General features: G+C 35.8%; 1 protein-coding gene across 4 annotated transcripts in view; it reads left to right on the top strand.

Annotated features, from left to right (window-relative positions):
* WDHD1 (WD repeat and HMG-box DNA binding protein 1) overlaps positions 1-13668 on the top strand; it is a 59355-nt gene that overhangs the window by 30246 nt on the left and 15441 nt on the right. For all 4 annotated transcript variants that reach the window (XM_045900903.2, XM_045900902.2, XM_045900906.2 and 1 more), the window contains 5 exons: positions 534-721; positions 2047-2231; positions 5391-5632; positions 8812-8949; positions 9678-9834. In XM_045900903.2, coding sequence (XP_045756859.1) covers positions 534-721; positions 2047-2231; positions 5391-5632; positions 8812-8949; positions 9678-9834 — 910 coding nt within the window. The remainder of the gene's footprint in view (positions 1-533; positions 722-2046; positions 2232-5390; positions 5633-8811; positions 8950-9677; positions 9835-13668) is intronic.

The following is a 13668-nucleotide window of genomic DNA, read 5'->3' as shown; positions in this document are numbered from 1 at the left end:
GAGAACATTTTTTAAAAAATTTATGCGACATCAAGATTCAACAGAATTAGTATTTTTGCTGCAATTGAGTGGTGGTTAACTAACTGTATTAGTCGACTACTAATACAGATTGGTGCCACTACCCTAATTCATGTTACCACACCAACAGTTTTACCCTCCATTGTTTTTGCACCATCACTGTAACTGTTAACATAGTGGAAGAGGCAGATAGCACGTTAGTATTATTAAGTATGAATGGAAAAGGTTATTTCGATTGCATAATGCTTTCTTTTTTCAAGATCATTGGTATTGGGCGCCTGGGTGGCTCAGTTGGTTAGGCGATTGCCTTCGGCTCAGGTCATGATCCTGGAGTCCCGGGATCGAGTCCTGCGTCGGGCTCCCTGCTCAGCGGGGAGTCTGCTTCTCCCTCTGACTCTCCCCCCTCTCGTGTGCTCTCTCTTTCTCTCTCTCAAATAAATTAAAAAAAAAAATCTAAAAAAAAAAAAAGATCATTGGTATTTATGATACTCTAATTATAATTCTTTATTTTCTAGATGTTACAATGTTAAAAACTGGTTCTAGTCTTCTCAGAGAGGAGGAGGAAGATGATCAGGCAGACAGCATTCATAATCTACCACTTGTAACATCCCAAAGGCCGTTTTATGATGGGCCAATGCCAACTCCCCGGCAAAAGCCATTCCAGTCAGGTTCTACGCCCATGCATCTCACACATAGGTTCATGGTAAGCCTTGGATCTACACTTAACTTTAAAATAGTTTTATCTGACTCTTTAACTTGTAAGTATTTTATCTCATTATAATTAATTTTGTTTGGTACAAAATATTTTTAAAAACCTTGATTAACTGGCCTGGAGCACTTTGGTTCATTATAATTTTGTGGTTGATTTATTTTATGGTTAACTTACAGTTTTAATCTTATTTCAACCTTATTATTGGAAATCATGTTAAATGAAATTCTGCTTTGCAAAGTGACATATAATGAACATAATGTGACTGTATATCTTGCAATATCTCTTGACTGTACCTCCAAACTTGATTTCTCATAGTTTTATTTAGAAGTTTATACTGATTTCAAAACACTAGTTAGAAGGTGTTTTTTGAAGGCACCTCCTAGTTTAATATATTAGAAGGTGATAAGTAGTATGGAAAACAAAGTATCTGCCTCTTTTCCCCACCCACCCCATAAATTCCAGAAAAATAAGAAATGTTTGTTTTGTTTACTGATAGCACTTAGAAAAAGGTATGACACAGTAGGCATTAAGATTATATTTCCTAAATGGATGAATGAATATATTAGCTTTTTGTTTTGAGAACTAAAAGTTTAATATTTTTATTTGTTGGTTATTTAAGGTTTTCCACTGAGGACTTTGCCTCTTGTCCTTTTTGAAAGGTATAGGCCTGGCATAAATTTGTATGTAAATATTAAAGGTCATGTTTTATTTTAATAAAACTTTTTATTGCTGTCCGTAATCATCAAGTGATAGGTCTTAATTTTTTATTGTCAGCTATTTTATTTATAGTTATTTGTAGTAGAGGAAAGGAAACACTAGGGCCTAGTGTGTGAGCCTGTAGTATATATGGGTGGAAGGTAAGTTTTCTAAACGGTATTGATTTATGTTGCCTTAAAATGTGTGTATTTTTTCCTACAGTATAAAGCAGTTAGTTGGAATAGGAAAATATCCTGTCATTTGTATCCATATTTATACGTAAATAAATTTTTGAGGTATTTCTTTTGTAGAATTTAATGGTTTGGTTGTTCAGAATTGTATTTTATTATGGCAGTCATGTAATTTTTAAAATATTAAATGAAATACTCCCATTTGCTAGTAAATATTTATGTGCCTTCTTATGAAAAGAATAGATAGTAATTGTAGTTCTGATGTCACTACTCTTACTTGAAACTATTTAAAGGTAGATGAGCTGTGGTTGCTCCCATAACTTCAATTTTGATAGACTGAATTATATTTATTAATTTGTACTACTTTAGTTTACTGATTCTAGGACCTTTAATTTTTCTCAGACTTGTATTTAACCTTAATATTTGTAGGTGTGGAACTCTGTTGGAATTATTCGCTGCTATAATGATGAACAAGACAATGCCATAGATGTGGAGTTCCATGATACCTCCATACACCATGCAACACACTTATCAAACAGTTTGAATTACACAGTAGCAGATCTTTCTTATGAAGCTGTTTTGTTGGCATGTGAAAGCACTGATGAACTCGCAAGGTAAATTCCAGATTATTAGGAAGAGTTTGTCACTGCTGAATTGTTAGATACAGAAGAGTTTCATACATAATACCTCAGAACATGTCTGTTTTTGCCTAATTGTCCTGTCCTTTACATTCTCTAATTACAAATTCAGATGACATGGGGCGTCTGGGTGACTCAGTCGGTTAAGCATCTGATTCTTGATCTCAGCTCAGGTCTTGATCTCAGGGTTGTGAGTTCAAGCCCTGCGTTGGAGGGGGGAGGAGTTGACGACACAATTCACAATTTGTAATTGCAAGAGAAATTAAAGAGTTAGATTAAACATTGTTACTCTGTTTCATTACTATTGTAAGATATATACATATAATATACAGATGTATATAATATGGTATATTATATAATTATTATTATAATTATTTCCATATAATATTTAATATATATATTGTAAACAAAAAAGCAGTACAGGATTTTTAGGAAATAAAAACTCCCCCCTGAATTCTACTCTCAGATGTAACCACTGTTAACAATTTGGTATGTATTCTTCTAGATTTCTTTTTGTATAAACCCCTGCCTCCTTTTTAAATTTACTTTATTAGTGTAATTCATGTACAATAAAATATACCTGTTTTAGGTATACGGTTTGATGAGTTTAACGAATGTGTGTGTATTCAGGTAATAACTATCACAATCAAAAAATTATTTTTTATTTTTTTTAATTTTTTTCAAACATTTTCAAATTTAAATTCAATTAATTAACATAAAATATATTTTTGGTTTCAGAGGTACAGATCTGTGATTCATCAGTCTTATATAATACCCAGTGCTCATTACATCACATGCCGTCCTTAATGTCCATCACCCAGTTACCCTATCCCCCTACCCCCCCTACCCCTCCAGCAACCCTCAGTTTGTTTCCTATGATTAAGAGTCTCTCATGGTTTGTCTCCCTCTCTGGTTTCATCTTGTTTTATTTTTTCCTCTCTTCCCCTATGATCCTCTGTTTTGTTTCTTAAATTCCACATATCAGTGAAATCATATAATTGTCTTTCTCTGATTGACTTACTTCGCTTAGCATAATACACTTAAGTTCCATCCATGTCATTGCAGATAGCAAGATTTCATTTTTTGATGGCTATGTAATATTCCATCGTGTGTGTGTGTGTATGTGTGTGTGTGTGTACCACATATATATTTTTTAATTTATTTATTTGTCAGAGAGAGAGAGCACATGCAGGGGGAGCGGCAGGCAGAGGGAGAAGCAGGCTCCCCGCTGAGCAAGGAGCCCGATGCGGTACTCGATCCTAGGACCCTGGGATTGTGACCTGAGCCTAAGGCAGACGCTTAACCGACTGAGCCACTGAGGTGTCCCTATACCACATCTCCTTTATCCATTCATCTGCTGATGGACATTTGGGCTCTTTCCATAGTTTGGCTATTGTGGACATTGCTCCTATATTTTTAAGTAATCCCTACACCAATGTAGGGCTTGAACCCACCACCCCAAGACCAAGAGTCACACACTCTACTGACTGAGCCAGCCAGGTGCCCCTCAAAATATTTTTTATCACTCAAAAATGTACCCTTGTATCCCTTTGCAGTTAATACCAGCCTTGGACAACTACTGACCTGGGTTTTTTTCTGTTTTTTTTGTTTTTGGAGGTTTTTTTGTCACTATAGGTTAGAACTGAAACTTTTAAAAAAAGGGAGGGGGCAGAACAATATTTGGTAAGTAGATACATAAACAGAATTATGATGGAAAAGCAGTGAAATGCTGAATCTATCCATATTTTTTTTAAGGAAGAAAAAATATTTTTATTCAGCTTTCAGTTATTTTAGCCAGATTGCCTTTTCCTGATCTCTTTTCTTCAGCTGATTTTAGTGCTTATATACTTGATTATAGATTTTACCAACTCCGAGGTGATTTGAAATTAATCCTGATTGGATACATTAGCTTCTTGCTGCTCAAAGTGTGGTCCACAAACTAGGGGCATGGGTCACCTGGAAGCTTGTTGAAAACAGAATCTCAGACCCCACCCCAGACCTAAATCAAAATCTGCATTTTAATGAGATCCACAGGTGATTGAGTATGCATTAGAGTCTGAAAAACACATTTTAACATTTTAATAGTTTCCTAATTTACACATTGTAAAATCCACTCAATACTTCATTATTGAATTAAATTAGTTCACTAAAATAAAACACTGTTGCCTCAGTGTCTCCAACTCAGAGTCTTACATAATTAGAACATTTGTTTCCATGTGCAATTTTGATTTCAGGTATCTTTCTCTATTTTCCTGGATATGTTATTTCACAGCTATATACAATGTTATTTTTCATTTTAAAATTGAATTTAGGGGTGCCTGGGTGGCTCAGTTGGTTAAGTGTTTGCCTTTGGCTCAGGTCATGATCCCAGGGTCCTAGGTTTGAGCCCCTCATCGGGCTCCCTGCTCAGCAGAGTCTGCTTCTCCCTCTCCCTTTGCTGCGCTCCCTCCCCCCCCACCGGCTCCTGCTCTTACTCTCTCTCTCTCAAATAAATAAATAAATCTTTAAAAAAATAAAATAAAATTGAATTTAAAATTACTCTTCAGAAAATCAGTACTACCTCTGGTTCCAAATACTATAGTATCTGCATTCCCAAGCTTAACTTTAATAACTTACATGTATGTATGTATGCAAAGAAAAAAGACTGGAAACATATATCAAATTGTTAGCAGTGGTGGGATCTTGCTGGTGGGATTATGTGTGATTGTTTTTCCTTTTTTTCCTTTGTTTTCCTGTATTAAATTTTTTTGGCAGTGAAAGAACTCTTCTGTAACATTTTGATGCTTCTTCCCTTTTTAAAAATTTAGTTGTGATTTTTCTGCACATTTGCAACCTAGGATCATATTCTGCAGATTTTAGTCTGCCTGTTTTCACTAAACATTAAGTTATGAGCATTTTCCTGTTAGTGAAACATTAAGTTATGAGCATTTCCCTGTTAACGTAACTGTTAATGGTTTTAATATAGTTCATTTTAAGGATATTTCATAATTACTTTCTCAAAGCTATTTTTGTACTATTTATGTTTAATAAAAAAATTAGCTATTTGGTTTTGTCACTGGGTATCATGATTAGTTTTATATATATAAAATATCAAGTATGAAAGTTTGATTGTTTCTGTCTTGTTTCAATTTTTAGCAAGCTTCACTGTCTGCACTTTAGTTCTTGGGATTCAAGCAAAGAGTGGATAGTAGACATGCCTCAGAATGAAGATATTGAAGCTATATGTCTTGGTCTGGGATGGGCAGCTGCTGCCACCAGTGCCATGCTCCTTCGATTGTTCACTATTGGAGGTGTTCAGAAAGAGCTCTTCAGTCTTCCTGGGCCTGTAGTATCAATGGCAGGACATGGAGAACAGCTTTTCATTGCTTATCATAGAGGTAGATTTTTTTTCTAGTCTTTTATAATTTTACCGGGACCTGAAGTAAAATGAAAATTACTTGAGTTTTTTTTCTCTTTCTGTTGTTTTGGGTTATATACCTGCTTTTGCATTCATTTTAGTATTTGAATCAGTGTCATCTTTGTACAGAATTTTGTTGTATTCACTAAATGCAATGAAAATGAAAATATTTTATTTATAGGGAAACTGTTCTAGAAAGAATTCCAAGGTTAGTTACTTCCATGTCTAAATCTTAAAAGAGTTTTCAGAGTTTAAATGCCTCAAAAAATAAACTAACTTCTAGCGTGCAGGAGCAAGTCACCTTGAATATGACTTAAAAAGTCGCTGCTTCCTTTTCTTCACCTCATATTCTGTCTTCAGTCCCCACCACTATGTTGTCAAGACTGATTTTATCAAGATGATTGATACGGGGCAGGTGACCTTCATCTCAGGGCCATGAGTTCAAATCCCATGTTGGGCCTAGAGCTTACTTTAAAAAAAAAAAAAGATTACTGATAATCTTGTTATGCTTATTTTTTTGGTCATTCCATTGGAAACACTTTCTTTTTCTATTTTTTAAAAATTTTATTTAAATTCAAGTTAACATAAATACTGTAGTATTGGTTTCAGGAGTAGAATTTAGTGACTCATCACTTACATGTAACACCCACTGCTCATCACAACGAGTGCCCTCCTTAATAACCCATCATCCATCTAGCCCATCCCCCTGCCCACCTTCCCTCCAGCAACCCTGTTTGTTCTCTTAACTATAGAGTCTCTTATGGTTTGCCTCCCTCTCTGTTTTTATCTTATTTTATTTTTCCTTCCCTTCCCCTATGTTCATCTGTTGGGTTTCTTAAATGCCACATATGAGTGAAATCATATGATATTTATCTTTCTCTGACTGACTTATTTTGCTTAGCACAGTACACTCTAGTTCCATCTTTCTCTCTTTTTTTAAATTTTAATTCCAGCATATTTAAAATACAGTGTTATATTAGTTCCAGGTGTACAATATAGTGATTCAACAATTCCATACATCTCCCAGTGCTCATCACAACAGGTGCACTCCTTAATCACTATCATCTATTTTACCCATCCCCCATCCAGCACTTTCCTTTCTTAGATTCTGTGACATCACTCCGGATGTTTTTCTTACTGATAACTCAGGTAAGCAGATGTTCTGCTGGCTGCACCTCCTATGCCAGCTTCTTAGCTGGAGTGCTCCAGGACTCTGTCATAGCCTCTCTTCTCTAGTACCCTCTCTAGATGAGGAGCTTCCAGTCTTTTGACTGTTAGCCCTAATAAGAAGTACGTTCTACATTGCTATTCTGTATATATCTGTAAATGTAACTGAAATAAAAGTCTCATGGACAGTATATACTCTTTGATTTCCGTTTTCTTTAAAGATCTTATTTATGTATTTATGTATTTATGTATTTATTTGACAGAGAGAGAGAGCACAAGCGGGGAGCAGCAGGCAGAGGGAGAGAGAGAAGCAGGCTGAGCAAGGAGCCTGATGCGGGGCTGAATCCCAGGACCTAGGGATCCTAACCTGAGCCGAAGGCAGACGCTTAACTGACTTAGCCAGGCAGTCGCCCCTGATTTCGGTTTCCTTTAAACACTCTTTGTAACTTTAAATTGATTTCTTGACTCATAGCTCAAAAATGCAGTTTGAGAAACTACTCTGGGATATTTCCTTAAGGCCTGTGGCTTTTTTTTTTTTAAGGTTTTATTTATTTATTTGACAGAGAGCACAAGTAGGCAGAGTGGTAGACAGGGAGAGGGAGAAGCAGGCTCCCCATTGAGCAGTGAGCCTGATGTGGGGCTCGATCCTAGGACCTGGGGATTATGACTCAAGCTGAAGGCAGACAGTCAACCAAGTGAACCACCCAGGCACCCCAGGGCCTGTGGCTTTAAATATATCTGTGTGTACATGACTTATACATTAGTATCACCAGCCCTACCCTCTCCTTGTATCTACAGACTTACTTATCCAGTGGCCACTTCAAATCTCTTTGTACAATTTTGATACACATTTCAAACTTAACTTGGTCATAATAAAACCTTTGGGTTTTTGTTTTTGTTTTTTACCTTCCACCTTGCCTTTTACTTAGTTTTCTCCATCTGAGTAAATGGCATACTATTATATTAACCCAGCCACTCAAGGCAGAAACGAATCGTGGATTCTTCTCTTTCCCTCATCCCTCTACATCACCCTATCAGTGAAGTTGTATCACCGTGTCAGTTCCATCGAGTAAAAACATTCCAAACCGTCTTTGCATCTCCTCCACTAAAACCCCAGTCCAACCCAGATGTCTTCTCTTGAACTAGTAGCCCTGTAACTGGCTTGTTAGCTTCAGTCCTTGCCTTCCACAGTCCATTCTCCATATAGCAGCCTGAGTGATCTTTTAAAAACATAAATCTGAACATGTCCCTTTTCTGCTCAGATTCCTCTGATGACTTCCCATTGCTTTAGAATAAAAATCAAACTTTGTATCACAGCTAGGAACGCCCTACATGATCTGACCTTTGCCTGCCTCTTCAACTTTATCTTTTGCCACTTTTTCATATTATTCATTCTAGCCATACTAGCTTCTTTGTGTTCTTCAAATTTACCAAGCTTGTTCCCGTCTTAGGACCTTTTCATTAGCTGTTCCTTCTGCTTACTATATTATAGCTCTTTCCCCTAACTAGTTTGCAATTTATATCTCAGCTAAATTTCACTTTTTCAAAGAGGCCACCTCTGACTGTCCAGTCTAAAATAATCACTCAGCCTGACACTCTGTGTCACATTATTATTTTAATTCTTTGATAATAGTTCACATTTTTTTTTCTTTTTCAAAGTTAGTCTTCCCCTACCTGAATATAAATTTCATGAGGACATGTCTTCTTTACCATTGTAGCCCTAGTACCTGGCACATAGTAAGCTCTTTGTAAATACTTCTTGGGTGAATGAATTACCACTTAATACCACTTTATATAAATAGTCCCTGTAACGTAGTATTCTGCTTCTAATACCTGAATGGTACCTCAGACCAGGTGGGTTATCCATAAAAGGTAGTGTTAGTTAATATAAGAATTCATCACAAAATCAAGTCAATTCACAGAAGGTACTCTAGACTGCTTTATAGCTAAATAGCCTTTGATACCTGATTTCTATTTATATATTCTCACTAGGTGCAGGATTTGATGGTGATCAGTGCCTTGGAGTTCAACTGCTAGAGCTGGGGAAAAAGAAAAAACAAATTTTACATGGTGATCCTCTTCCTCTTACGAGGAAATCCTACCTAGTGTGGGTTGGATTTTCAGCTGAAGGCAAGATAAACTCATTTATTTATATTAAAGACATTTTTTCAAGTAGAAATTGTTCCATTGTTTTATTCCTAATTGTTTTTTTAAGGCAAATTGTCTATATTGTATGTTTAAATTCCTTTACTATGTTGGCAGTGGGAAACGAATTGTTAGGCAAGGTAGCCATTGTTTTATGTATAAGATCTGTTGTTCGTGTGAATTCTGGTTAGAAAACATACAAAGAGAGAAATACATTTCTCTAAAAGTTTGTTATGGATAACAAGGAGGAGTTGGGAAACACAACAGTGACAAGGCCAAGAAAGCAAGAGGAAGAAGAGTACTACAGACAGAGATCTTTAGATCATCACTGTGCATCAGGTTCTGATCATTTTTCCAAGTCTCTCTTAACTAGCGAAACTTCAGATTCAGGTTTAAATTTTTTTTTTTTTTTACTGAAATTGTCTTTTACAAATACTGCTATATTCCAGCAGGTGGCATAGTTCTCACTGAAACTATCAGCTTTTTCTCTTGGATAAATTTTAGTCATATCACATGCAATTTTTTTTTTCTTTTATTCAGTTAGATCTTACTCTGTGTAGTTAATGAAGTTTTGTGGGAAATGATCTTTAATTATTCACCTTTTTGCTTTTGAATTGACAACTGAATCATTGGTATGTATTTTTTAAATAGGATTTATTTCACAAATATGTAGCTATTTCCCCCGAGTGATTTCTTTTTCATTTGCTGTGTAGGTACCCCCTGTTACACAGATTCAGAAGGCATTGTTCGAATGCTTAACAGAGGGCTTGGTAATACATGGACTCCCATATGTAACACAAGAGAACACTGCAAAGGAAAATCTGATCATTACTGGGTGGTTGGTATCCATGAAAATCCCCAGCAACTGAGGTAGGCTATTAGAAAGTGCTTAGTTGATTCTTTCTAAAAAGTACTTTGAAATTTTTTGTTTTGTACTCTTTTGTTTAAAGGTATTTAAAAATTTTTTTTGTCCTTTACCTTAGTTCATTTATTTGCTTTCCATATTCACTAGCTTAGAAATTTGTTTATACTCATTTTGAAGTTTTCAACATGACTTAGAACTTACTGAACAAAAGTTTATTGGTGTAACTATAGTATTATTTCAGCCAGACAGGGAAGGGAGTTCTGGCTAAATGTGGCATTTCATCTTTTATTACAGCCTTTTATTTTAAACTATGATTTAGAATTGAATAATGTAGTGGCTTTTTGAGATTTTTAAAAGCCTCAGTAATTATAACCAGGGAGAGGGCTAATAGAAATTTAGTAGTTGACTGCAAGTGTAAAACTCAATCTGTATAGTCTCTATTCGATATTAAATATTTTCCTCTTTTTTGACACCTGATATCTTCTTGGTCTAAATAGTTGGCAGTGGTATTGTGTAGGTACTTGGTGAACAAAGAGGTCTCTGCTTTCATGGAGCTTTTAGACTGGGGAGATAGATAACAGAAATAAGTAAATATTAATTACTATTTGGGATAAATGCCACAAATTAATCTTGAGTAGACCCATGATGGGGAATAACAGAAGGGCACATTCTAGGTAGCATGGTCACATAGGACTCTTAATAGAGATAGTATTAAAATGAGACCCAAAGCCAAGGAGTCTGTTGGGCAAAATGGAGTGAAAAATGATCCATGCAGAATAGACAGCATGTATAAAGGTCCTCAGGTCAGAAAGAGCTAGGTATGTTTAAAGAATTGAAAGAATGTAAATGTGGCTAGCATACAAGAAGTGAGGGTTGATGGGAGGCCTAAGTCCATGATGATATCAGGAAGTTAGACACAGGCTGCATTATAGACCATATAGAGAAGTTAGTATTTCATTTGAAGTTGTATCATGAAGCCATTCTACAGTTTTATCTGGGGAATGATGTAATCTGATTTATACTATAAAAAGAAAAATACATGTGGTAAATGGAAAGACAAAGTAGGGAGCCCAGTTTTCAGTCAGGGGATTTATCCTGCTCTCTGAGGATGTTTGGAGATGTGGGGTAGTATTTTTAGCCATCACAATGATTAGGAGTTACCCTGGCATTTAGAGAGCTGTGGCCAGGGCTGTCAAACATCTTACAGTGTGCAGGATGGACCTGCTCAACTACAGATTATCCTTCCCCAAGTGCTATCAGTGCCTCCATTCAGAAACATTGAGGAGGATTTTGCAGTCATCTAGCTGAGCTATAAGTATAGCTGGAATTAGTGTGGGGGCAGTAGAAATTAAGGAAACTAGATTTGAGATAGAAACAGTAGGATTTTGTGATAGATGGGGTGTTGGGAGTGAGAGAGAAGACTCAATAATGACGCCCGTGTCTCCAATTAAAACAACTAGATGGATAGTTGTACCATTTACAGAAATAAGAGACATGAAAACGAATTCTCTCTTGGGTATGTTAAGTTTGAAATGCCTGCAGGATCTCCAAATGGAGATATCAGGAAGGTATTGTAATACATGATTGTAAGATACAAATTTGGGAATCACCAGAATATAGAAGGTATTTAAAGTCATAGTAATAAACGAGATCACTTAGAGGGAAAGAAACAAAAAAGGTCACGGAACCCACCCCTTAGAAATTCCAACATTTAGAGGTCAGATATTGGGAGAAGGAGCTTTTGAATGAGGAAAAGGAATATTAGCTAAGCAAATAAGAGAAAAATCACTTGAAGAGGGTCATATCACAGAAGCTATAAGTAGACTATTTCAAGAAAGGCAATAGTTAGAAAAGAAAATAAAAATGGCTCTTGAATATATGAAAAGATACCAAAATAAGAAAAATACAATCAAAACTAAAAAGAATTCTCTTTTTACTTATCAAATGAGGAAAATCTGAAAATTTGATAACACTCTTAGTTGGTGAGGCTGGGGGGAAATAATCAAACTTAAAATTGCTGTTAGGAGTATAAATTGGTTACAATCCCTATGGAAGGCAATTTGTCAAGAACTACCAGAATTAGAAATGCATGTGCTTTTTTATCTGCCTTAGGATTTGTCCAGCATATATACTAGTACTTGCTATTTAAAGTGTGATCCATGGACCAGCAGCATCAGCATCACCAGGGAGCTTATTAGAAATGCCAAATATCAGGGCACCTGGGTGGCTCATTGGTTAATCATATCCTTTCAGCTCAGGTCATGATCCCAGGGTCCTGTGATCGAGCCCCATGTTAGCTCCCCACCCCCCCATGCTCTCTTTCTTACATGCATATGCGCACACTTTCTCTCTCTCAAGTAAATAAAATCTTAAAAAAAAAAAAAAGAAACGCTGAATCTCAGGCATCAGTTAGACCTAACTGAATCAGAACCTGCATTTTAACAAGATCTTCAGGTGCTTTGTGTGCGCATTAAAGTTTAGGAAGTACTGAGGCTAGCACGTGTGGGAATGATACATGTAAAAGATATCCTACATTGTAGGATTGTTGATATTAGCAAAGGATTGGAATCCTAAATTTCCATTAGTAGAAGAATAGGTAATACTGTTATGTACAAGTGTACAGTAGAATACTATGTAGATTTTTTAAAAGATGAAACATCATTTATGTGATAAGGGATGTGTATCAGAATATATAAAGAACTCTTGAAACTCAAAAAAAGTTAACTCAAAAAATAGGCAAAGTATTTGAATAGACATTTCTCAAAAGAAAACACACGTGGCTTATAACGCCTGAAAAGATATTCATTAGTTATTAAGCATCATTAGTTATTAAGGAAATGCAAATCAAAACCACAGAGATACCACTTCATACCCACTAGGATGGTTATTATCCAAAAGATGGACAATAACTAGTGCTGTTGAGCATATGGAGAAATTGGAACCCTAACCAGCACTAGGTGGGGATATAAACTGGTACAATTTGGCATTTCCTGAAACGGTTAAAAATAGTTAGCATATGACTTAACTGTTCAACTCCTAGGGATATAAATAAAAGAATTAAAAACACGTCATTTGAGTCCATACAAAACACCTGCCTTTAATCATGAATATGAGTAATTACTAATCTATAGAAGCTGTCACTTCTGTCTCCATTTGAAACGCACATCAGTTTAGCAAAAACTGTCTTTATTGTTTCCTCTGAAGATTTTTTTTCATGATCACTACTGGTTAATATATAACTGAGTTTACTTTGCTCTCTACAAACATCTACCTCCCTTCCTTTTCTCTTTAGCTTTTAAAAGCTCTTAAGAGTTATTTAACATGCTTGAAAACAAATTCTTTTTTTGAGTTTTGTTTGTTTAACTAGCATTTGTTATAGTACTGACTATATGTGCTACACTACATAAAGGTAAATAAGGCCAGCAGCGGAAGAGTTGGCTGGTAAAATCATTATCTACTCCTGAGTAACTGCTCTAAACAAGTTGTGAACAAAGTCTCCTCCATGCAACCCAGGACACAAAGCAAAACTTGTTGCCTGGGGGAAGCTTAGTCTGGACATTGGCCCCAATTTTCTCTAGTCTGATATTTTTTCAACTCTTCCTTTAGTAAGAGAGCAAGTTTTATTATTTATTTGAAAAGGAATTTAAGTAATTTTGTCTTGTTAGTAAACCGTAGTTTATTTTTTCCATTTTCTCCTCCAGATGGTTTAGCCACACAGTTTCCAGGAAGCTCATTCATTGTAGGCAGAACCCACCAAATTAGCAGTCAAATGAGTTTGCTTTTCCTCTTCTTCCATGAAAGGGATATTTAATGGAGAACAGGTCTTTTTATTTCAAGTC

This window comes from Mirounga angustirostris, unplaced genomic scaffold, assembly GCF_029215605.1.
Source record: "Mirounga angustirostris isolate CCGP_5_RB_7025 unplaced genomic scaffold, mMirAng1.0.hap1 SCAF_9, whole genome shotgun sequence".
NCBI classification, from domain to species: Eukaryota; Metazoa; Chordata; class Mammalia; order Carnivora; family Phocidae; genus Mirounga; species Mirounga angustirostris.
Note: the sequence above shows the minus strand (reverse complement) of the source record. Positions and strands in the feature narration are given on the sequence as shown.